We start from the raw sequence: 26,202 nt of genomic DNA, 5'->3' as shown, positions 1-26,202 counted from the left end.
CACTGAATTTTGAGAATGAAATGCCTCGCGTTTCTCTCTGTCTCGGACGATTCTATCTAAAATATGACCGGTTACACGAGTTCACGCGGAAGTTTACATCAGAGACACATGACTGAAAAGAAAAGGAAAAGGAAAAAAAAAAAAGACGAAAATTCGGCAACTTTCTTCAACACAAGATAAACCACGATCTCGTAACAATTTTCTCATTTTGATCACGTATGGTCGGCGATGAAAAATTTTCGTGTGTTGACCTCCCCGTTAAGGAAGATATATACCTGTAAAGAATACTAATATTCCTCCCAGTTGAGGCTGTTTTACTCTTTCGTAACGAAATAACAAGCTTTGAACTTGACATTTGTTTAATCGAACGAGACGCGTATCGATTATTATTATATTCGATGGAATTGTCGTAGATGAGAAATGTCTGGAAACGACACGTGTACGACATGGTGAAATAGAGCAAACGTAGATGGTAATGGAACATTTAGGGCGTGTTGTCCAGTCGAGTACATGACTCGCATGAAAGTTCGCGAATAAGGGGAACGTACGTAACTGGAATTTGATTATGCTTCGTGTACTTGAAGTTGGTTGAAAGTAAAAGGAATGCACAACCATTTGCCGTTACCGAGCGTGAAATTGTTTATAACAATAAAAAACTCAGGAATATCGTAATATTTAAGCAAAGTGTATACGATTCGAAATACGTTGGAAAAAAAATTTTAAGAAGAACTTTATCTTCTTCTTATTTTAGCTTAATATTATCTATTATTCGGATTTAATAATGGTATAATAATATTGTTAAAAGTTGCATTATATATTATTCAATATTGGCGAGAATCTGAACGGTTTGCCTCAAGCTTAATCATTCAATTTGTGCCACCTCTTTATGTAAGAAGATTAATCGATCTTAGAGGAAATAATTCATCCGTAAAACGGTTAGAACGTCGTCGAAAACAAGCGGATGCGATAAATCAGGCAGGAAGCGGAGGAATCGGTCGATTTACAAGGTGCATCCGTATCCGAGCATCCACGAGGTCTAATATTATCATCTGTCACGTATTACAGGTGCGCTTTAGATTCGACATTGCGAGGATGATGACTTTCTCCTAGTTTCGTCCGTGTATGTACATATTTTCGCGTATTTACGGAAGAGGAGATAGCGTATTCGATGGGAAAGAGAGTCGAGTTCAGGAACTTGAATGCATAGACCAAGTTTCACCTCGCATCTTGACTTATTCGTCGCATCATCGCAACGAAGGAATCCATCTTTGAATTATACGAGACGTCAAACGATTTCTATGGTATCGGGATATTGGATTGATGATGATTTTATCCTCGTATACTATTTTCCGTATAAAGTAAGTAAAAATATTTCCCCCGTGATGATCCATGATTTTTTTCTTTCGGAAAATAATTATTTCCGCGAAGCAGAAACGATCGATCTGAGAACTTCTCTTCTCTCAGTTCCAACTAAATGATTAGAGAAGTTAGAAAACTATGGAAGAGTTGATCCAAATTATTATTATTATAAATGGATCTGCCATTTTTATTTTAGCGGAATATATATAAGATGTTTCTTCCCAATCAAACTTTCAAACGAAAAAACATCCGTCGACTAATCGCATTACCGTTTCTCGTTCAATCAACGATCTTAATTTTATACAATTCCAACTCATGCATATTATCGATCGAGTTCCACGCGATGGCGTGGAGGAAGTGCCAAGGCCGTAGGAATATTTCACGTGAAAACTTTGCGAAATCCAAACGAAAACTACGATGGAACAAGTTTAACAAACATATCTACCACTAGAAAAGTTATCAAGTAATTCCATTCGTGCCAAATCGAATTCTTTCCAAACCTAACCTCAAAAGTCTCATCATCAAGATACGCGCGCTATTAATATACTCGTGAAACATTTTCGACCAGAAATTGAAACAAACATTAGATTTTGCCTTTCTTCAGAATCGATTTTTCAATGCGTTCCACGAATACATTATAAAATAGGACAAATAGCCACCAACTTGCGCAATAGTTGATTCATCGTTATACCGCTTTCTTTTTACCAGAGATATCGCCTTCTATCTCGTTCAATTTCGTCGTTTAATCGACGGTAAAATTCCCCGCTCTATCGCCGATGAATAAATCGTTGCAGACGACATGGTAGATATCAGTCTTCAGATATTTGAAGACGATGATTACTAAGTGCATTGCAGTGTGCTATTTTACGATTGTAAATAAAAGACACGGCGTGTCGTACGTTTAAGCGACAGGAAACATTTTCACGCCCACCGATATGGGAAACTTTCGCCGATTCGGAACTTTTCGCTTTCAAATGTGATCGAATTGTACGTACACGTGATTATGAGACAAAAAAAAAAAGAATAATATAAAGAATTTACGATTAGAAATCGGAAAATTGTAATGCACGATTTAAGATTGGGTATGTGATTTGTGGCAAGAGATATAATGGATGGTAGAGATAAAGCTTTGCTGTCAAAAAGCTTTCAATATTCATCGTAGAAATTGTACGATTAATAGGAATTTTTAATTTAGTTTTTAGTTTAATGGAGAAATAGAAATAGATCCCATTTATACTGTATTTATATTGTATTTAAAGTTTCAATATTTTTTCTGTATTAATATTCGTATGCAATATTTTATTAGGTATTTTATATGTTATACATACGACTTTGCAAAATTAAACGTTTTATCACTCGTTTCACATTTTTGTTTTCAATAATTAGTCCTCTTTGCGTAAAATAAGAGATAGGTTGATTTTAATTAGATTCGTATCTACGCCTGCGGTTTCACAGCTTCGTCACGGATTGAGTATATAATAAATAAATTCTGCTGAAAGAGTTTCTATCTCGTAAAACGATTTAATCGAATTAAACTGTCGTGAGTTTAACACAATTTTTTACATTTTTTAGATTACTTGTTTTCTACTATGCACGTCTTTTGTACTTGTCAGTTCAGAACTTTCTAACAGATTGTATTTCTACGTCTTGACGTCGATTTCGTCAGTCAAAGACACTACCAGCATCGAAATCTCGCGGCTATCTCATGACTGAGGAACTTCAATGACAAGTCCATTAATAGGATAGGATGTATTTCTTTCACTTTTCACGTTTTCTTTCACGTTTCTTTCCGCTTTCCGTTCTCCACGAAATTTTTTTCAATCATGATCTTATCTCGAGTACAATTTCGTTTAATCAGAGAAGATTCCAAAACACTTAACTTTCCAAATTCTGGAGATACTTCATAAAGTATCGTGCTTAGAAATCTAGATGGTATTACAAGATTCTTTTAAAAATTTTGAAACGACTTCAATTAAACAAATTAAATAAATTTTCTTTGAAACTGATTGCAAATCGCACGATTCTATTCGATTAAAAGTAAAAGAAGATAGAAAATTTTACGACACAATGGATCGATCATCGATCATTGTCGAATCTCCTACATTCAATGTGTTTATAGTATGCTCATACGTATTCTTCATAATATAAACTAAATTTGTTTAATATTCTTTAAGATGAAATATTTATCATTGTTCGTGATAATAATATATTGTATGACAATCATATATCCGCTTGATTATAATAAAACTGATACTATGTTAACAGTATATTTTTATATTTCTGTTTGTAGTTCAATCTCAGGGGGAGATACGAGAGAAAAGAAAACGATGCAAATATATAAAAGGTAAATATATATTGAATTTTATTAAGTATCCAGAAAAGTTACGGCTGATATTTTAAAAATAAGCAATTAAAAAAAATATTGGCAAGAACTTTACTAGATATTTAATATAAATATAAATTAGAATATAAGTAAAATGTTGAAAAAATGATTTGTTCCTGAAAATATGTTTAAAAAGGTAAGTATAAAAAGGTAAGTATAAAGGTAAGTATAAAGGTAAGTATATTAAATTTAAAAAAAAAACTTAAATTTTGGAAATTCTTAGAAATGACGTCAAATTCTTGGAAATTTCGAAATTCTTAAAATTTAAAATTTTGGTCGAAAAATCGACTTTGTATTAGGAGAACATAAGTTGATAGGAGGTCGTTCGAGAAATTTTTCCAAGAATTTCGGCAGTTCTTGGAAATGACGTCAAATTCTCGGAATTTCTAAAATTCTTGGAAATGACGTCAAATTCTTGGAAATTTCGAAATTCTTGAAATTTAAAATTTTGGTCGAAAAATCGACTTTGTATTAGGAGAACATAAGTTGATAGGAGGTCGTTCGAGAAATTTTTCCAAGAATTTCGGCAGTTCTTGGAAATGACGTCAAATTCTCGGAATTTCTAAAATTCTTGGAAATGACGTCAAATTCTTGGAAATTTCGAAATTCTTGAAATTTAAAATTTTTGGTCGAAAAATCGACTTTGTATTAGGAGAACATAAGTTGATAGGAGGTCGTTCGAGAAATTTTTCCAAGAATTTCGGCAGTTCTTGGAAATGACAAAATTCTTGGAATTTTTAAAATTCTCGGAAATGACGTCAAATTCTTGGAAATTTCAAAATTTTTGAACTTTATTGAAACTTTTGGCCGAAAATTCGATTTTGTATCAGGAGAATATGATAAGTAAGGAGGTAGTGCAATTTTTATAGGAAATAAGGATTTTTATGGAATTTTATATGTTATATATTTACTTACCTCTACTTACCTGAGATATTTATCTTTTTTACTGCCGTAGAATTGTTATTTTTACATTTTCTTAAACATTTTACTTAATTCTAAAGGATTTAGGAATATATATAAGGATGGAAGCCTGAATTTTATCACGAAAGTGTATCTCGTTCATTTTTTATATTATAAAAGAATATTTTATATTAAAGTTAAACGTTCTCGAAAGAAATATATTCTGTTATTATTAATTTTCTAATAAGTGGAATCGTGAGGGAACTATAAAGTTCAATATCAGTTTTTTAAATGTAATCATATATTTTTTAATGTACCATTTGATACAATTCATCATTCTTTATAAAAAAACTATAATCATATAAATTGAAAAATAATCAATTTAGAAGATAATTAAATATCTCCTAAACTAATGATTTTTCTTGGATGATTTTATATTTTTTTAATAGGGATTGATGTGTAAAATCCATTAATATATTAAAAAATATATAATTATATTTAAGAAAAGGAATTTGATCTTTATATAATGCCTATGCGTCTATCTATGAGAAAAATAATTATACCGTATTACAATTCTATTGAAACCATTTATCTTTTATTTAAAACATTTTTTAATATTATCCAAAACAAACGAGATACATCACAAATGATAAATACATGGTCCACCCTGTATACATATAATATAATACTCAACATCTAAAAAATTAAATGATCGTTAAATTTTGACCGAAAGATCTTGCCTATCTTTGAATCTCTATAATTGTGGAAAAGGACAAAGTATAAGAGTCAATCTTAATTTATTTTAAAGAGCAAAGCTTTTAAATGTTTGAATTTTTTTCAGAGCCCTTTCTTTTGAAAAACAAAGGACAAAATTGAACAGGAGAGTAAAGAGGAGACTTTTCCTAAAATTCCATTGCAAAATGAATGGCGTAAAACATATACTGAGATTCGTATAATCGATTGAATTTGTAAAATTTTTAAAAAAGAAACAATGTTCAATTTTCCACTTTATCTTTCAGTACAAGGAAAATTGCATTCAGGTATGCGAAAGTAGAAGCTTTGCTCTTTAAAATGATCATAAATTGACTAATATACGATATTTCTTTCCAAAATTATAGCTGTTCAAAGTTCGATCAAAATTTAAAGACTCTTTAATTTTGTAGACGGAATTGGAGGATATTGCGGAGGAATTTGTGGAGGATTTTGTATTGTGCGTGTATGTGTATATATGTAAGATAACACAAAAATATATAAAAATGTGTAAAAAAGAAAAAAAAAATCTTAATTGACCATACTTTCCTTCTCTCATACCTTCAATCCAAACATTCGATCTCTTTTCATAAGATTCCATTCTGTATTTTATCCTCAGAATCAGAATCACGATTTAATCATTATCCCAAATTATGAAAATATAATATTAACGTGTAAAATCGTGCGAAACAGTCGACACTTGACAAGCAAATTATCCTTCGTGTGTAAACACGCTCACGGTTAAATCTCGAATGAATCGGGAACACGAGTTTAAGACAAGACAAAGTATCAAGAAATGCGAGGTTTCGTATCATCATCTCTTCATCTTCTCGTTGCTTCGAGCGAGGCACGCGCTTGCGAGGAAATACGCACTCTCTTCAGATCTCGAGGGTGCGTATTAATTAATGATTCATTAATGTCGTCTCTGATTCGATCTCGTTTCCATTCTTCAACAACGAGGATTGTCGCACAGCACGATGCAAAATTCAGTCCCGTGTTTCTGATTAATTACATTAATCAGGGTGATTTTTTCGTTACATTGTAATAGAAATACACGCGAAAATTGAGTGAAACGTGCGTAGAGATCAGTTAAGAAGAAAGTGGAAACGTGGAATTTAAGTTATCTCGTCGTTGTTGTTGTTTCTTTTTAGCTGTTAATTTCATTGATCAAATTTTTCTTGGAGCTTCGGGAGAAAGTCAAGTATGCGGTAAGCGTAGTTTTGTGACATGGAAAGTGTTTTAGTCTGACACTTTGCGGTAATTAAAGTACTTTTCTTCGTCTTCTTTTTTTTTTACAATATCCTCCCAAATCATTCTTCACCTCAAATTCTTTACAAATTGAAATTCTTAAAGTTTTCTATCTTACTTGTCATCATAAGTCTTTCCTGGAATTATCCAAGGTCTGAATTTCCATCCAATTTCGAAAATTTTCTCATGATCACGATTGATCAAGATTTCCTTAACGTGATTCAAAAAACTGTACGAATTTTATAATTGCAATTTTTCGGAGGACAAATTTGTACAATTTATAAATCTTATTCATCTCGATTCGATCAAGAAATTAATCAAATTTGAAAAATTTCACAGATATCATGCTGCGATCTTGTAATTATCCTGAAATTTATGATAAATTGATCGTATGATTGAATTGTCATCCAGCAATTCTATCTGACACTCAGAAAATATTAATCAGACGTGTAAGAAAACACGCGAGAAAATTGAATTAAACGCATCAACGGGTTAACAGTTTCGTATTGCATGTCGTGGTTTGAAATAGATAGTCATAAATCCGTTTCGCTGTAACATGAAGTTTCTCAGCTTACTAAATTAATAAGGATAAAAGAGTACGCTATCCAAGATGATTATAGAAGATGAACATATCGTGCATTGTTTTGTGAATAATAATTCTGTATAAAAAAGAGGTTAATAATCTTGCAAAATTTTAAATGGATCTAATTAAGAGAGAAAGTGTAGAATGATTAAAAAAAAAAGAAGAAAAAAAAAGAAATCAGATTCTTGTTGAAAAATTTATTCTGGATAAGTTTGAAATATATATGAGATATATATTTTTATTATTAGAGATGATTATTGAACGAACGTCATTATGAATTTCATTTTCAATTTCAATTATTTACATTTTTATCAAACCTTGAAAGTTCGAAAGTTAATCGAGATCTTCTTTGAGTTTTCCTAGACTATTGCGATATTGAGATAGAAACGGATTTCTAAATTTCCACTCAATATCTGTAACCTAAAATCTTCTATTTTATATTATTCTGAATTATTTAATAATCCTTTAACAATTAAAACACGATCTGGTTTCTAATATTTCGAATAACATTAATTTTTATAACTTATCAAACCTTTCATCATTATTGTTCCACAATAATTCTTTCAAAACTTAGAAAAACAATAATCCTTCCAATTATCAACAATTTAAAATCTCTACAATAATCGTCCACATTCTATTCCATTCTAATCGTTTAAAAACAAAATCTAATCTCCGATATTTCCAACGCTATTAATTTTCCACTTTCGATCTAGAATTCTACCATCTTTCAATACTTCAAATTTCTCTAAACCAAGCCAAATTGATATTCGTCAGAATACTTAATAACTCTTCGCAGAGAAGGACGAACGAAAACGCAAAAGACCATAACTATAACCGCAGCTTTTACTCGATACTCGATTACGCATAATCTCTTTAAACTTTCGAGTTCTCCTTCGAATGGAGAAGAAATCTCGTGGTTGAGGCCGCTCGAATTTTCCACAGAAAGGAGCGATTAACAGCGATCAAAGACTCGCACTTTGACATATGCGGAAAGCGGGCAGGGCGTGGTGGACGGCCGACAAAGCTTGGCAAAGGATCGAGGACGGCGGGTCGCCGCCACTTTCCCGACCTCGTCACGCTGTCTCCGCGTTTTGCTGATCACAGTCATAGACCCTGGCTTCCCACTCTTTCAACGACAATAGGCGAACAATACACTTTCTTGTCCACGATGAAGCAAATTGTCGGAAGCGTCGGAACGGAAAGGGAGAAGGTGAAAAAAGATCGATGAAGATTAAATTAGAATCTGTAGAATCTTTTTCGTGGATTGTGGAAATTGTGGGGAATAAAATTAATGAATAAACTTCGAGAACGAAAGGATAAAACTCTCTTGCTTCTTCCTCTCGTTTTTCTTACAACCCCCTTCTCCTGTTCCGTATAAGCCGCGCAAATGGAACAGGATGTGATGAAAGTTGCGCTAGCCTACGCCGCGAGTTAAAGGAGATAGTTGATAGGAATAGTTGATTAAATGTCAAACTCGTTTCTTTGGAGAATTAATATCGTTGCTTTTGGAAGAGAGTTTAATTAGAGTTTAATTAGAGAGGCCAGAGAGGAAATGATCGGTGTACGTATCGAGCTGATTTCAGGAGGATAATCTTATAATAATCTCTATTTCGAGATCGCCAATATTGTTCAAAATTCACGACATTTTAATTTTCGAAATGATGGCATAATTATTCTTCCCTATTGATACCAGTAACAATTCGTTCGTACAATTTTCTATTCTATCGAAATAGAACAGAATCACGGAGAATCAGAGAGAGAGAGAAAAAAACATAAGCATAACTTAGCCACGAATCTAACAAGCCAAGAAACATTATCCGCATAACATTACAAGCGTGGAAATAATATCAACACCGAATGCCACTGTATACAACCGAAACAAAAATTTCCCCGCAAAATTTCTAACCGCGGTTATAAAGCGGCAATAGCGTATAGAAATTATACCGATCATAAAACGAAACCAGCAAATAGAGCGAGTGGGCGATTATTTTTTCGAATTCCACAACAACTCGTGTGGTTTTTCCAACCGCAGAGCACGCAGCCCGCTCGAATGCTTCTCATTTGGTTTTGCTTATTTGAATGCCGTCCAACCGTGTCGATCGAACGCGGGCCACGTCGAGATCGGCCACGCGCGTTATCGCAGCATGCTGTTCCATGCGTGTTGAAAGAAAAGAAAAACCGGAGAAAAAGAAGGGGAAGGGAGAGGGAAAATGAAGAAAAGAAAAGAAAAATTACGCGTGATAGGTCACAGAGAGAGAGAGAGAGAGAGAGAGAAAGGCGTGACGAAGCCAGGGAAACGTGAAGTTACGAATCTCAACTTTGTCCGGCTCGGTTCCCTTTGTTAGCCGGTAATTAGTCAGAACAGCGGTCTTTTTGTCAAAGCGGAGCGTTATCTAATGTCGTCGCGTGAAACGGCCGCGAAATGGCGTAATATTTTCGCCTCGCAAACGGCGTCCAACGATCATGGCAACAAAGGGGAACGGTTTTTCATAAGAGGAAAGATTTTTCTTGCGCCTTTTTCCTATTTCTCCAGAAGGAGGGTCTCGAGGAGGATTGCAAATTGCAATTCCTTCTCTCTTTCGAACTCGAAGTTCGCGATTTGATAAATTTTGTGAAATCGAACGCGACTACTTGGACTACTTTTAACCGGATGGAATTAATTACGTGGAAAGATTCATTTTTCTTTCTCTTTTATTCCTTATTTCTTTCAATCACGAGTATGGTTGGTAAAGTATGGTTCATGATTTGAAGAATTTTACTTGGAACGATACTTGGGAATTGAGTGTAAGATAGAGTTAAGAATTGCAAACTCTGTGTGTCTTTAACGTTTTCAGATTTAATAAATTTTGAGAAATTATTGCTTCCGAATTTATTCGAAATTCATTATGGAACTGACTATGGATATTGAAATCGACTGGTATATACACATTAAACTTGATCGCTGATCACGTTGCTCTGCTTATCGATGCGTGGAATAACGAAAAACGAACGAAACGACCGGATACAATAATTGCATCGATCTGCAATTCCCGCGACGAGTATGATATCGTATCGACGATCAAATGAAATTTACAATCGTAGTAGATAGGCTTCTCAATAAAACTGATCGCGTGAAAATCATAATATTCAATTGTGATGATAAACTTACGATTTAATATCTGGCGTATAGAATGATTGGCACAAATTGCCCTTGGTTTCGCCCCAAAAAATAAAATCGCCATTCGTTGCACCACAATTAATAATTTAATCGAAGCTAAAGCACGCTGATCCGTATCGTTCTCCTTATTTACACACACAAAAAATAAAATAAAATAAAATAAAATAAGAAATAAAAAAAATGCATTTGCTCGAACGAGTTTGTGACTCACCGAAGGAATTTGAACGTTGAAACGCGCGCACGAAATCCCACCTTCGAAGCCAAGTGAAATAAAGGAACGCGGCGACACGTGACCCAATGCGCCACGACGAGTTTAAAGTTGCAAGAACCGGGGCAGGAATCGCTTGGTTTATTTTATATATCGTGAGCAACCTGACTGCTAGCCCCATTAAGCGCAGGAAGTGAGGTAAGTATCCGAGTAACGCGGATCATGGTATTCCCAGAGTTTTTATCGCCGGCCCGGTTCACTGTTAATTAACACGGCCGGGATATCAACGAGTTCGAGAGATGTTTGGCGAAATGAGTGGGATGAAAGAAAGTGGGGGCGTTAGAGGCGCGAGTTAGAGAAAATGGAGAGAAACGTGTATGTACAGTCCATTGAATTACGGATAAATTTTCATACTGGTGTTACTCGATGTATTATATACATGTAGAGACCATGTGCAACACGATCGTAATTCATAGAGAATTTCATAAGTACCGCTTTTCAATGTTCTTGTACACTTTGAACCCGACTACCACTCTCACCACGAGTCTATTTATAAACTCGTTTCGAATACTCTGCAACGTACCGTGTGTATATATGTGTATATACATCGCGGTACATCCTGAGCTCGTGTACAAATTTAATGAAGCAGGTACGTCGACCTGTATCTCTCATCAATGAAACACGAGGGAAATCGAATATCGTATATAACAATAAACCTTCGTAATTTTCGTCTTCTTCCTCTCTCAACGAGCATGATTTTACATCCATAAATTTATAGTTTGAACTTTGAAATTCTTTTTCACGTTATCTTTCTTCCAAGATTGATTTCGATCAAAAAAAAAATCCTCGAAGCAAATGAAATATTATTCAAAAATAATTTTTCGACCAGAATTTTTCTTAACCTAGACAAATGTTTACAGAAAAGTCGGGATCCATTTAAGAATCACTGGTCGAGAACGAGGAAATCTTGGAACAAAAGGCAACACAAAGGAGACGGGATTTAATTCGCGCGAATCGCGAACCGATTTAATTTCCGATCAATAGAATCACAGAAGCAGTCTATCTGGCATTTAACACTTTTCAACGCCTCGTTACCACTTGCCATAAAAGAAGAATCGTAGCTGAACAATCGGTCGCTAAATAACTCTAACTATGGCGTTGCTCGTTGGACGGAAAAAGGATAGATCTATACAGGACGGCGGCCTCCTTCCTATTCCTCGAACGTAACGCTCGACGTTACATTAGTCACCTCGATCGCTCGATCAAACGGTGTAAACCAGTTTCCCACGCCGAAGTCAATCGAGGAATCGTACGCCTTTCTTCGCCACCTCGAGCGCCGCCTCTCTCTGTTTACGGGTCCTTTCCATCATTTTTATAGCGGCACAATCGTGAAGCGATAGGGAGCGAGAAGAATTCGATGGCCGAAGTAAATATACGTTCGAAATCGCGGCGAACCATATCCAGATACGTTGGCAGAACGAAGGCCGACCCGTTGGAACCCGTGTGGCAAAATAAGTGGACTTTCCCATAAGAGGTCGGGGCACGATCGTTGATACGGTTGCCGTCAAGTCACTGTGACATTTATGAGAGTAGAGGTTCGATGGATTAGAGAGAGAGAGAGAGAGATGAAAATTTTCGAAACTCTGCAATTCGAACATCGTTTTGCCACCTCGACTCCTTGTGAAGGATTATAAATATAAGATGATAAATAATACGATCGATCCAATTCTGATTGTAATTCATACTGGTGACATCTTCGTATCGATGAATGCGTAAAGTTCTCGTTTTGTCTTCTTGTTTCTTATTGCCGGCTTACCTGTTATGCATATCAGCCAGGGAGTAAAGAGACAGAGCTTGTGTGTTCTCACGGAATTGTCGTCGTCTATATCCACTTTAAAGATCTTGAAAAGAAAAAAGGTATGAATGAAAGGCAGGAAGAGTTTCAATTCTTTTTCTCCCCTCCCTGCCTCGTTTCTTGTTCTTTCTCCGCGATGTTTTTCAGTTATTAATAATGATTTCTCCGTATTTTATTCCGCTTTTTCTTTTCTCCCTTGAAAATCGACACAGTCGATCAACAATCAACTGGTTCGTTCAAAACGAAACGTACGCCGATTCAAAAGGATATCTTCGCTTTTTCCAAAGGTGAAACTAAAGATTTTCTTCTATCGCTTTCTTCCTTGTAATTCCTTTCTCCTTCCTATCTCTTCCTCCTCCTCCCCTTCCTTTCTTTTGCACGACTTTAAGTACTTAAGATCAAGAGCGCACGTTTTCCTCAAATTCTCCGATCGACACTTCATTCTCCGTTAATTTCGATTCGAGAGAATGTCAACGCTCGCAAAAGAATTTTCACAAAAGAAAAGAAAGAAAAGAAAGAAAAGAACGCTTTCGTGAATGTGTGTTTCGAAAGGACAGAGGCAAAAAAAGGAGGCTCATAGAGTCGCGCGTGATGAATGGGGAAATGATGGATGATCGGCGAATTCCTGAATGGAAACGCTTGCACGCTCTGGATAAAGCGTCGCCGACACCTGGGCAAAAGTTAATCGCGAAACACTCGTCAGGCCGGATGTGTGGACACAACCGACCGTCATTATTACCATTATTGCATCGATTCCAGCGGAAGCGCCTTTTTTCGCCTTTCCGTTTCCTCCCTTAAGCTTAATAGAATTCGATTTGGACGAGAATCTGAGAGTCGAGAGTCCTAAACTCGCGAAACGCGAGCGCAATCGCAGGTGAAATCGTTTCTCGGCTTTCGTTCGTTTAAGTTGAATCGAGTTTGGGACCGATACAATCGTTATATGTCTCTGATGAAAATAAATCTGGATCTCGAGAAAACGGATGATTATGGATTTAGAAGATAAGGAATGATATAATAGGCGTGAAAATGTACAGCGCGTTGCATATCGTATTTCTATCGTGGTTAATAACGCGGGTTATTAGGATGGAACGAAGGAATCACGATTGTGTGACGAGTAACGAATTTTTGTTAACAAGCGTTCTCGAGCGTTCTTCGTTTTTTTCTTTTAAAAATTTGTCCAGACGATTATATGGTGTCGTTGTACGCGTGCATTAAATTCTAATTCTCCTTTTACGATGTATGTGTATACAATTGTATTATACACAGGACAAGAATGAGTCAATAATTAAGATTGTAATTTTTTTTCCACCGAGATCGCATCGTGAGTATCTGCACGTATGTTTTTAAATGTCTCTTACACTTATTATTTTCCACGCCAAGTTTCAAATTAATAGGTTGAAAATGATTGCCCCGCTATTATTGCAGAGAAACAAAGAGGAGCGAGCTGCCATATAATTTTCGTGAATATCGCAGTTGAAATTTATCTAGTAAGCAATACAGCGTGAAGAAAATAGGTAAATAAATAAATTGCCGCGAAAAGAGTACGTAAAAAATCACAGCTTTTCTAAAGCTTTCCGCGCAATGAAAAACAGTTGTACGTGACTTGTCCCTCGACCAAAAAACAATTTGAACTCACGATGCACGGTGCACGTCTACTTTCCTTTTTCGCGTGCTACTGTTTCGGTGAACTATGTGCCGGCTATTGGAGCAAGTGTGAAAAGCGGCAAGAACTCGTTTTTGCACGGCCTTTCTCAAGTGCGGATTAATTTCAAGAAAAACAATCCGCAATGCATTCCCGACCAAACTTTATTTCTTATCAATCAAATCCTTATGCTCGCCCGCCTGTGAAAGATTTCTCAATTCTTTTTTTCAAATTTTTATTAAAAGAATTTTTCTTTTCTTGTTTCTTTTTTTTTTTTTTAATAATTTTACATTTTCTAATTCCCTTCACTTTCAATGGAAATTCGAAATATAATGGATGGAAAGAAGCAAGGCGAAGTGGGATGTTCGAACGATGATCGAAGATTTCACCGATGTTTTCTAACGACAAGAAAGTATGTGGCTATCATTTTTACGCACTATTAATCATAGGATATTTGTCGTAGCCCAACGAAATCCCCACGGGACGATTTGTTCCCGTTGGATACGAGCCGTTGACAAATTCAACTTTTTAACATGAATTTCTCACGCGACAGCTTTATTAACAACGCGTACGCGGGGAGCAATTAAGTAGCAACAAGTAAGGAAATACAGGTGAAATTAATGAAAACTGTTTGAATTATTAGGGAAAAGTCGCAATTAATTATCCGAGTAATCGAAAGTTTCGAGTCGACGAAAAAGATCGATCATGTTCCTCTCCCACGGCCAATTTATTTATACGATCAATGAAACACTCGATGAATTTAAAGAATAACTCGAAACTGTTACAGATACACGTATGAAAATTAAAAATTCTCATCGAAACTTTTTCCTATTTTTTTCTGATTTGAATAAAATCAAATGAGTTCACATTTTTAAAGATATTATTATCATTGGCTTGAATTTTGCAAGAAAAATCAAAGAAAGTTTCGCCACAAAGTTTCGAATTTCACGGGTCCAATCAATATATCCGTCTCTAAACGAATAGGGTGAAATGAACCACTCGCACGGAACATGGATCGATCTAGGTGAGATTTAATCGTGCGAAAAAATTCGAGATCGAGATAAAAGAAAAGAAAAGAAAAAAAAAAAAATGTCAGTCAAACTTTCTCCCAAAAACCGTTACTTCTTTCTCCCTTCCCTCCGATGATAAATTCAATTATTTACAACTTCTTCTTCTTTTTTCTCCGTTTACTTTCACAAAATGAATATGTACAGAATGATGTTTTATCACGAATGTAATTAATGTGACGAATCGAAGAAAAATACGAATGTGTTTCTGTTTCTGATCGAGCGTTTTATAGTTTGGCGAATGTTTTATAGGCGCCTCGTTCGATTCGCCTCGGGTTATAACTACGGAAGGCGTTGCGTGCAAACGGGTTGAGCAATCGTAGGAAGAGACTCGCCCCGAGGAGTAGTGAGTTTACTGTTATCGCTCCAAATGAACGGTATCGTGAGTAATCGAGCGAGGGCCGACGAGAAAAATGTTTCGCGGGATAAAAACTTATCCCAAGTAGTGGAACGTATATGAAACGAGTAATTATATTCCGAGGGATTATGCGTTTTACTTTCGAAATTGTCCAACGAGCCAACCAATTTATCATTCGACTTCGTCTAAAAATATTCTTGGAGCGAGACGTATCGATGTAACGCGTTCCTTCCCTGAAATTTAATCGATGGTTTTGTCAGAAAAAGAGCGCGATTAAATCCGTTTTAATTTTATTTCGATTCGAAGCAAGAGGGAAAATAATTTCACGATAGCTAGATAAAATAGATCGGGTTGGAAGATAGTATTAGATTTAATCGGTTATAATTTCGATCGTTTGTAATTGTTTCAAACCGTTGTTCAGAATAATTCCTCGTATCGCGTGGCTAAGATTGAGAAACGAATGGATCCCCCAAGGGAATCGTTAAAACCGCGACCGTTCGTGAGGCGAATTGCTCCTCGATAAACGATCCATTGTACGTCCATCGAATAATGCTCACTCCTCGAACATGACAGAGATTCTGCATTTTTTTTCAAACGAGCCAATGACTCATCGTCGAAAAAACCGATCGAACGAGTATCAAAACTCAAAGTTCTATGTTCGAACTTTCGCGTTTCGTTCCCTCCTATTACGTACGATTGAATTTTTTTAATCCACGAAAATAATTAATTCGCACGCGTTTAGATATTTCCTAATCCCGATTTTGCGAAAGGGAAAAGAAACCATCGAGCAGTTTGGATTGATTAATCGAAGAAAAGATTCCGAGTCGAACTCGCGTTGCAAGCAAATTACGGTCTTTGTTAATTCTCTTTACAGCGTAAAAAATTTCCCTGCGTATGAATAAATTAAATTAAATTAAATTATAAATACAAAAAAAATTCAATTTTACCTCCAAATGCATTTTTATATAATTATAAGAAACACGTAACATCGTTTTCGCAAAACAAAAAAAAAAAAAAAAAGGAAAAAAATCCCTCCCTTGAAGAATCATTATTTCATAACCAAGCGACGCGATAATAGAAAAAAAAAAAAAAAAGAAAACAAACACAGCCGAACGTATTAATCCACGTATTACAGGGCAAACGGTATTGGACGAGCGAGCGTAAAATCAATCATGCCGTTTGAAACGAGGCGCACGAGATGGAACGGGCACAATTTCCAATCCATTAGAATCAATTTTCTTAACGGATTTCCAGGATCGCAAGGAACGCACGCGTGACGTACCCGCGGCTCTTGATGTCGCTGGTTTCACCGGTGATTGCGATTCCTCGGCCTACACGTCACGAATAGTTCGCAACAAATCGCTCGACACGAGCACGAACGATCCAACCTAGATAACACGGCATCCATTGAACCGGGAGGAAACGATCGAATTGCCAGGACAAAAGTCGCCTACGATTTCTACCACTTTTGCCTTTTTTTTTCTCCCTCGTCCTTCCGCTCGTTTCCCATTTCCGGTGGAGAGCGCCGCGCTTTCTTCGAGATGGTCCATTTTTCTTCTTTTTTTTTATTCAATCTCGGTAGAAGGGGAGATTTTTTTTCCTTTTTTACAATCGATTAGATTTTCCTCGCTCCCAAATATCGATAAAGTTTTTGCATAAAATTAATTAATTAAATAAACGCAAAGATGCGTTGAATTAGCTAGTTTAGAAACGCTCTTTTGGCTTTTCTCCCTCTACTGTTTGATTAATCGTGAAGAAATCTCGAGTTATTAGAACTACGAATTATTCTAATCTCCAAGATTTAATAATTGAATAATCCTGAAAAATTTATATTTATAAATTAAAAATTAAACGATATCAGAAACGAAATCCTCGTCGCCGCGTGATCATTTTCATCCTTCGATCTCCAATCCCCGATCGTTTCGTTCGTTTTTCCAAATTCCAATCTTCTTCCCGCGATTTCATTCATTAGGTTTCCAACGGAGGAGGATCGATCGATGCTCTTTCAACGCTCGTCGTTGAGAGCGCCGAGTCGTTTCATTCAAGGAACGTGCGACGCGCGTTTTCTCGTTTGAACCGTTAAGGACGCGAGATTATACCTCGAGATGGAAGCGGGCAAGAGGAAAAAGAGAATGGAGTACGAAAGAACGAAGAGAAAAAGAGTCTGATTCCTCGAGAGACTTGTATCGAGGGACAATGAGCAGGAAAGATTCGAGAGGCAGATCAACTTTGATGTATCTCCATTTTGATGGAATTTTAGCGGGAATTCAGGATCGTGAACACGCGTCTCGAAGTAGCAGTGAACGTTGTAAAATGTAGGTGAACAACTTGTTCGACCAGTCGGCGATAAACTGTTATATGCACTGGCACTATGCCATCCTGAAAACCTATTTCTAATGGCAATGCCAACGACTGGATACTGGAGAAAAGAGAGAAAATGGAGGAAAAAGTTGTAGGCGAATGTCTTACAAATCGTCTGTTCGAAATGATGGATAATTAGTTGAGATCGTTTTCTTGCCTTTCCCCGATTTGAATTAGTTGTGTAAATGTATACGATATCATTGGCTATTAACGAAAAAAAAAAGAAAAAAAACTAGTTTCTGATCTATCTGGTCAAGCGTGTAAAAGATTTTGTCGAGTGAACTCTTTAAACGATTCGAGGCGATCTCGAGACATTTAATTTTTTGTTTATTCTTTCGAGCGACAATTCTTCTTTCGAAGAAGAAATTTGCAAAACGATAGTTTTCGTTGAATGTTGAAATGTTGGTTGATATGATCCTATATTTCGTTACATATTTAATCACACAGTTGACAAGAGAAACCGTAGAAAAGTTAGATTCTTAGTCTATTAGACTCTCGATTATAAGGAAATAACCTGATTTCACGTTGCTGGATTGAAAGACCACATCGTAGTACTACTATATCGTAATCATTCCGTAATTCCTGAATTTGGTACGCACCAAATGGTCAAATACCATGGGAGAAAATCTCTCGCGTGGTTAATGAATTCACCTGGAAAGTTTAATTCACCGCGAACAATCGGTCGTTGTATGCAAATATCGAACATGTATACCGAACTCACGAAACGAATCCCGATGAAATTCGTAAAATTACATGTCCAATTACATTTCCCCCCTATCTTTGTATTATGCAACGACTTCTCGATATTTCAATAACAAGTGCATCCGCAGGAAAAATGTCTCTCTCTACGCGTCAAATTTATCTTACGATCGAAATAACAAAATTTCTCTTCAAAACTTGAAGCTCTCCAATTTGTCAAAACGTATATATAGAAGTTAGTCTAATAAAAAAAAAAAAATACAGGAATTAATAAAATTATGAAGTCTCGAAATATAAAAATTTTTCGCTGTTTCACTTACTTTCAAATATAACATGAATTTCGCATAATTCCAAAGATCAGAAATCAGAAATCTGTCATCTCGACACATCTATCTGATGAAAATCACGAGTCGAAGTATACTTTGACACGCGAAGCGATGATCATCACTCGTCATCCCGTCAGGATAAAATGAATTATCTAGTGTAAGTATGATTATCCACGAATTTTTCGTAAAAGGTGATCAAATTTCGATAAATAATGATATTCGTCCCATATATCGTTCGACGCGCAATTTCCAACCTTCTTCTCCTTCCTTCCTTCCCACTTGATCAATTAATCAAGACATCCTCGAATTTTTGTCAAACGATGCTCGTAAATACGATTTCCAGGCTTCGTTTAACCAATCAAACGACACTAATGGAGATAGGTGGCGTTGTTTCGCGAAATACGTGGAAATAATTGCTACATGTATACCGATTAGTCGCGCTTGCCATAATTACAGCAATTGCTCCTATATAGGCGGAGATCGTGTTCGACTCGGCTAGGTTAGCCTCCGTTTCCCTCGTTTAAAAGTTCGTCAGCTGACTGGTGGCGCGCGCGCCCGACTAACCGGTCGAATGGCCTGGCCGATCGAGTTTACGGTCGTAATCGAAAGTTTTCACAGTTGACGGCCACCAATGGAGATTGCGGAAAATCAAATGGAAACAAGTCGAAGGCATCGCAAAAGGTGCAAGGAGGCGAGGTGAACACGTTTGAATCCGATTGAACAAACCACGAAGAATCTCAAATGGCTTAATCCCTTTGATGACGAGAACCAACGTGTGTGTGTATGTGTGTGTGCGTGTTTATTCTCTGCGGTTTGCGCTCGATGTGCAATTACAAAACGGTGATAAAAGATTCCACTTGTGGTTTTCGATCATTGATCAACCTTCTCCTTCTTCTTCTTCTTCTTCTTCTTCTTCTTCCTGTATCTTTTGCCTGGATGAGTGCATTCCATGTGCGCTGCCGTGATTCGATTCGTGGGAAGATCGTGTTATAATCCACTCGTTTATGATATTCGCGAATACGAGATAAGCAAATGACACCCCATTCGTTCGAAGACAAGTCGAAACCAAGAAAACGAAGCATACGTGGTTCGTCGAGTGAAATCGAACAAGAGCATCATCTTTTCTACTTCGACTACATTTACGAAAGTTTTGAAGAAGATGCGTGGGAAGACACGATCGTCCCAATGAGTCGTAAACACATCACCACGGTTTTCTTCACATAATTTTCCCGGACAATAATTTCTCGCTACACAATTGATCTTGTATCATCACTTCACTCGCGGCCACCTGCCAAGATCCAAAAATCCACGTACTGAACGGGGACAACGTTCGAGGAGAAGAAGAGTTCGCGAAGAAGGAAAAACAGAGTTGGCAGAGAGAGGAGAGGGAAGAGGAAGGAAACGCAGGAAGAACGTTACTGTAACTGTAGGACAGGAAGGCAGGGAGGAGGAGAGGGAAGTGAATAACTGGATGGCCGAGAGAAACAAAGGAAAGAGGAAGAAAAAGAAAAGGAAGAAAAAAAACGGAGCGAAAAGAGGAAGCAGCGGGAGGAAGAAGGTCGAAGACCGTGAATCCCCCAAGGACGAGGAGGATACGAGGCGCGGGAGAATAGGAGGAAGGAAGAAGCGGGACCGGCAGGTTAGATGATACGCAACGATAGAGAGACAGAGGGGGAAAGAGAGAGAGGAAAGAGGACGGAAGGATGCATCACGTGCACACAACGTTAACGACAACGGGAAGAGAGCAAGAAGAGAGAGCAGAAGAAGAAGAAGAAGAAAAATGACTCACCGCTCTTCCTGCCTGACAGTTGCGTGACGCGTATGGCGATCGTGATCCTCGCCCATACGAAGAGAATCGTGGCGAGGACGAGCGTCGCGTTGCGGCAGCCGGCCAAGTGCGATCTCATGCTGTTTGGCGGGAAGTTTCTCCGTGGTTGGAACTAGATCTCCGACTTGTGGCAATGGACTTGCTGAGGCAATGGCTCAGCGCCGACTGAGACGTTCTTTGTGGTCGCCGCGCTCTATCTCGACCGTCACTTCTCTCTCTCGTCGCCGTTTTCACACCGGCGAATAGCCCCCAGGGGAAGCGAAAAACTACCACCAACTAAAATTACTTTGAGCTACGTGTGACGATTGGACAAGGCTTCTTCGTTTTGTCGTTGTCGATAACAGCCGGGAGCCCGCGAGGTCACGGAATTCCCGGTTCCCGAATTCAATTCCCGCCGCGGAGGGACACGCGTGTGTGTGTCGCTCTTAAATCCTTTACCCGTAATCCACTGTGTGCAGTTGTACATCTATTTAAAACCTATCGCTCCACCTCGCGCTCCTCACTATTGGCTCCTGCCCCAATTCCTTGTCCAATGATACACTCTCGCGCGCATTCACCTCCTTTTCAGATCGACGACGTGCAACCGAGGGGACGGAGAGGTGGCAGGGACTATCGGCCGGCAAGGTGGTAGGTGGTAGCGATATCGGGTAGGTGGTAATACCTCCGGATGTTTGTAAGGCGCCGCGCTAATAATCATCAAGGCATGAAGGTATGGAAAAAGCGACGTTCGAGTCCTCTACCCCCCTCTTCCTCTCCCCATTCCCCTTCCCGCAACGGCTCCTTCCTCCGATGAAGGTGAAGGGGTTTTAGGTGGGGTTCTTGGAGCCGCTAACGTCGCGGCTTACTTGGCCGCCCTTCTACGTGCCCGTTTCCAGCCGTCTAAGAGCCCGTCTGACTTCCTCGCACAGTGGTAGGTGCACGTGGAGGGGCGCCTCGCGTGTCTACGCTCTAACTACGCGTTTCGTTCTTCTATCTGTCAGAAGTTTCATCGCGTGGACGCTCGATAGACTGGTCGACTGGTCTTATTCAAAGTATTCTTTCGCTTCTCTCCGTTGTCAGACACGGGCCAGATTTTCTTCGATTATACAAATTTTCCCTCGTTTCGAGTCGAAACCAGTTGGATCCAGACGGAGATCCATCGATGCGGAGATCTGATCTGATCTTCGGTCTTCTTGTTCCAAAGAGATTGACACGTAACATCTTCGGAATGAAATATACTCGTAGAACTTTTGAAAGACAAGATTGGACGAATCTTGCCGCCGATTATTGGTTCCTATTTGGATGTACTTAATAAATATCGGCGGATTATTGGTATAGGTTTCTTGATCGATGAAAAATCCCTAGATTAACGAACGGCGTGTTAACGTTTAGCGTGTCTAACCTGGATTTCGAAAGCGGTCGAATAACGCGACGGTTGCCGAGATTTATTCAAGTGGTACGCATATTTATCGGTGTTCCCGGATCGGGTAAAAATATCGGCGGCTGCCTCGCCGATCTTCGATTTCTCCTTTCCATTTTGTTTTTGTCTATCGTCAAAAATATCGTCATCAATCCGGTTTAATGATCGAACGGTTGTTAGACTTTTTGGAATATCATCGAAAATATCGATCGCAAATTTCAATCTGCGAAAAGACATTTATATATTGCCATTTGTAAATCTGACGCAATGTTGAATGTCACGATACTACGATATCGTAACGTTCGATCAATAGGAACGATTTACAAAATTATTGTAAACGATTTGATCGATTTGTTTATAAAAATAAAAATAGGCAAAATAACATGGATCGATTGATCAATTGATCGAGGATAACTGAAGAGGAAGATGTAGTAGTCAATTTCTTCTTTCAATCGTCGTATTAAATTAATCAAATCCGAATAAGATTCGTAACGTAACGCGTTTTTAAACATCAATTAAATATTTTTTAGCAATAACGATGAGTGAACAGAGAGCAAATCGATTTAACTTGTTTGATTCTAATTATTCAAAGTATCAAAATATATCGAAACTATTCGATTAATACCACTGTATTCAGATAATACCATTACTTTTATTATTTTTCCCTGTATTCCGTCATCGAGTTGATTTAAACTAGTTTCACGCCGTACTATTTAATCATTCGTTACCATAAAGAGCGGACACGCGCCACCTGTTATAGAGTAACTATCACGGCGAAAGCTCGTAAAAGCGATTATATCGGAGGTTTGAGCGTATCGAAAGGATCCGTTACGTCAGGAAATCTCGTCTATTCATCCGGGATTCGTGCTAGGCCGCCTTCCGGTTGCCCAAGAAGAAGAAAGAGAGAGAGAGAGAGAGAGAAAGATAGTAGTCGTAATTATCGAATGATGCATGGAGGAAGTGACATTTTGTGTCTTCTGACGAAATCTAATCGATTGAAAACCTGTTTCACCTGATCGAGAATCGATTACCGATTCCGTGAAATTATTGGCCTAGCTTCAGCTGGTGGCAAACGAAACCCACCGTTGGAAGACGGTATTATATTTCCATATTAATCGCGTACCGATCTATGCACGTGCCGCATAATTTATTTCACTTTTTAATCTGATCATTTTATACGCGTGTTTCGTATGTCAAAAGTTTTTTGTTTTTTTTTTCGAAAATTTCTTCGACGAAGTAAAAGTAAAAGTATTATTTGCGTAAATCACAGGGTACCATCGAAAGTGATTTGTATCATTCGATATATCCTTGTTGAATATTCATAAAGTATATATACACTTTTACAAAAGAACAAGAGGAAGTTTATCCGACCATTTTCGATTCTTCTTCCATGATGCTATTAAACAGTGTTTCTCAACCGAATAATATATCCCAAATAATCTATTATCCATTCTTCTTGTAACATGAATTTCTTTTAATATTTATTAAACGTGAATAATTTTATATGGACGAATCATTAGTTACCGTCATCTCCACCTAAAAAAATATTTTCAACCTCTTATAAACATTCAAAATTCTCGCAAGAAAAGAAAAAGAATATTGTCTATATAAATTCGAAAAAACTACCACAACTTCTCCAAAACTTTTCCAACTAAGTTGAGGATCCAGGGCACGGAATAACATTTCTAGGAGAGAAAAGTGATGGAGATGAGAAACGAAGAGAAGCAAGAGCAAAAGGGATGAGAGGAAGAAGGAGGAAGGAAAGAGAAAAATGGCGCGCGCTTTTCTCTCCCGCGTGGAAAGCAGCCTGAACGAAAGCAGGCTGCGTAGACGGAGCGAAGCGTGCCAGTGAAAAGTGATTTGTATCACGGACACGCGACGCATTTCAACATCAACCTCGTGGCTGGATCCAAGTTTTGCGAGCATCCTCCGCTCAAATATATAGCGTGGTTCAACGGCATTTCCTCTGAATTCCGAGGAAATCGAAAGGAACGATCGATGCCAAGTTACTGTTGGCATCGATCGCCAATTGACACGCTCGATGCTGATGGACTCGAGCCTCGTCGCTCGAGTGAATGGAACCGATCCACGCGACTGCCTCACTTCGGATAAATTTCACATTTCACGTTCCGTTTTGCTCCCTTTCCTTTTCGCGGGTTTCTTCGTCACTTAGACAGGTTTATCGGCGTTCGATCGTGGAAATTGAACGCGATATTACGGTTCTTTAAATTGGATTGATACAATTTTAGAAAGGTTCGGTTTAGATAGGAAGGGACAGGTTGGATAACTTGTGGAATAATTTGTGGACTGCGACTGGTTTATATTTGAACGTTTTTATTGACCGATTTAGAAGATATTGGCGATTACGTTATGCGTGAGTGGCAACGTTTGGGCGGTTTTTAAGCGAAAAATGTGATTTTCTTTGCACAGTTATTTATTATAGAATGTTGATTAATTGAAACGGTGTTGATTGAAGTAGTTCAATCAGTTAAGTTAATAAATTTAAATTTTATCGAATATTATTTCATTAGTGATAAACATTCGTAATCACTATTATCATCGGCACGAAATTTTTCTCTCTCCAAGCTTTCCAAGCTTACCTCTTGTTTTTGTCAAAATAGGATTTCCCTCGTGTATACACCCGCTGAGTTAATTTACACTTTCTCCGCGGTGAATGAAGCCCGCTTCGTGCCCAGATTCATCATCCCGACGAGTTTTTGTCACCGTGAAAGTCTATTATGAAATAACGTGCGTTTCCCCGGACGGAAATCAGCTAATTGTTAAATCAATGGCAACGATCTGGCAAAGAAGAGAGGTATTGTATCGTGAAATTTACGACTTTGTCGCGGGAGAATCACCGTGGAATTAACCGAAGAGACTGTTTAGAGTTATAATTAGCGTCGAAAGAACGAAAGGAAGAAAATTCAAAGCATTTCTTCGATTCAACCATTTCATTCTTATGTCGAATTAAATAACTTTCCAGTATGAGAGCTTGTAAATAAATAATTAAAAGCAATGAGTCGTTGGACTCATCTTGAACGAAAGAATTTCTCAAATCTCAAATTTGAAGTTATTCTCATTTCTCTCGACCATTTTTCTCGACGAGCCTCGTTGACTGACAGCTGTACAACATCGAAGAATGCATAATTCTTTCCGTCACGAAAAACTTGCCTTTTCTCTAAAATTGCTTCATCAACATTTCTTTGCCGATTTGCCCCGCCTGATTAACTCGATTTTTCGATTGTAAAAGTAGTAAACGTAGCGTGGAACGTGCTTCATTCAACGCAACACTTGGATCCTTCTCCAAGATGCAGAGAGAGGGGAAACTGTATTTCCACGCGAGATCACTAACCATGGCGCTTAATAATGCGAAATTACGTCGAAATTACGTGTTAAATCGTCGACAACCAACCTCCTAGGACCCTCAACGATGTGTAACTCGCGTAAGAAATACTTGTTACGATCGATAAACATTCAGAATCCAGTTCCAGAGAGTCCTGTCCGCTCTTATTCATTCCCCAAGTCGTAACATACACGCTCCACGAAGGACTGGGCGAGTGGAAAAAGTGCGCAGATGCTGGAATTCCAAGATGGATTGGAACGAGGGGAATAATAAACACCGATGAATTTTACAAGTTCGAACGATCTGAAACTGTTTTGTGTTTGTCCACAGGTAAAAGCGGTTGAAAGCCACGCGCACGAGTCACAGCCTCGTGCAGTTCCTGCTATACCATATTCCGAATGTAGATCGTGACTGTATACACATTTTATCGATCCCTGGGATCGTGGCTGTTTAGAAGGTGCACGGACAATGACGTAACCAGGCGATTGCAGAATAACGAGACCAGATTCTCGATCGAATGTAGCGCAACCGGATAAATGTTCCTGAATGTTCCTCTTCCGAGTGGATAGAGGCTCGAACGAAACGAAAAACTTGTAAAACTTGTGGTTCCGGTATGCTTTTGTTTACGCGGATTCCTTATAGCGCGCCAATTCCTTTCCCCCTCTCTTTCTATCTCTCTTTTCGAGAGATTTCGTTGTTCCTGTTGGCAAACTGTTGTTGGGTCCTTGGAACGAAG

At 37.9% G+C, this 26,202-nt stretch overlaps 1 protein-coding gene across 1 annotated transcript in view; it reads right to left on the bottom strand.

The window, feature by feature from the left end:
- Positions 1-21,229, bottom strand: part of LOC108003837 (uncharacterized) — a 46,473-nt gene extending 25,244 nt beyond the window's left edge. The window contains exon 1 of the mRNA XM_062082673.1: positions 20,686-21,229. Within this exon, the coding sequence (XP_061938657.1) occupies positions 20,686-20,803 (118 nt within the window). The 5' untranslated portion in view covers positions 20,804-21,229. The remainder of the gene's footprint in view (positions 1-20,685) is intronic.
- Positions 21,230-26,202: the final 4,973 nt, after the last annotated feature.

Source organism: Apis cerana, linkage group LG12 (assembly GCF_029169275.1).
Source record: "Apis cerana isolate GH-2021 linkage group LG12, AcerK_1.0, whole genome shotgun sequence".
In the NCBI taxonomy this organism is placed as follows: domain Eukaryota; kingdom Metazoa; phylum Arthropoda; class Insecta; order Hymenoptera; family Apidae; genus Apis; species Apis cerana.
This window is presented reverse-complemented; position numbering and strand designations above follow the sequence as displayed.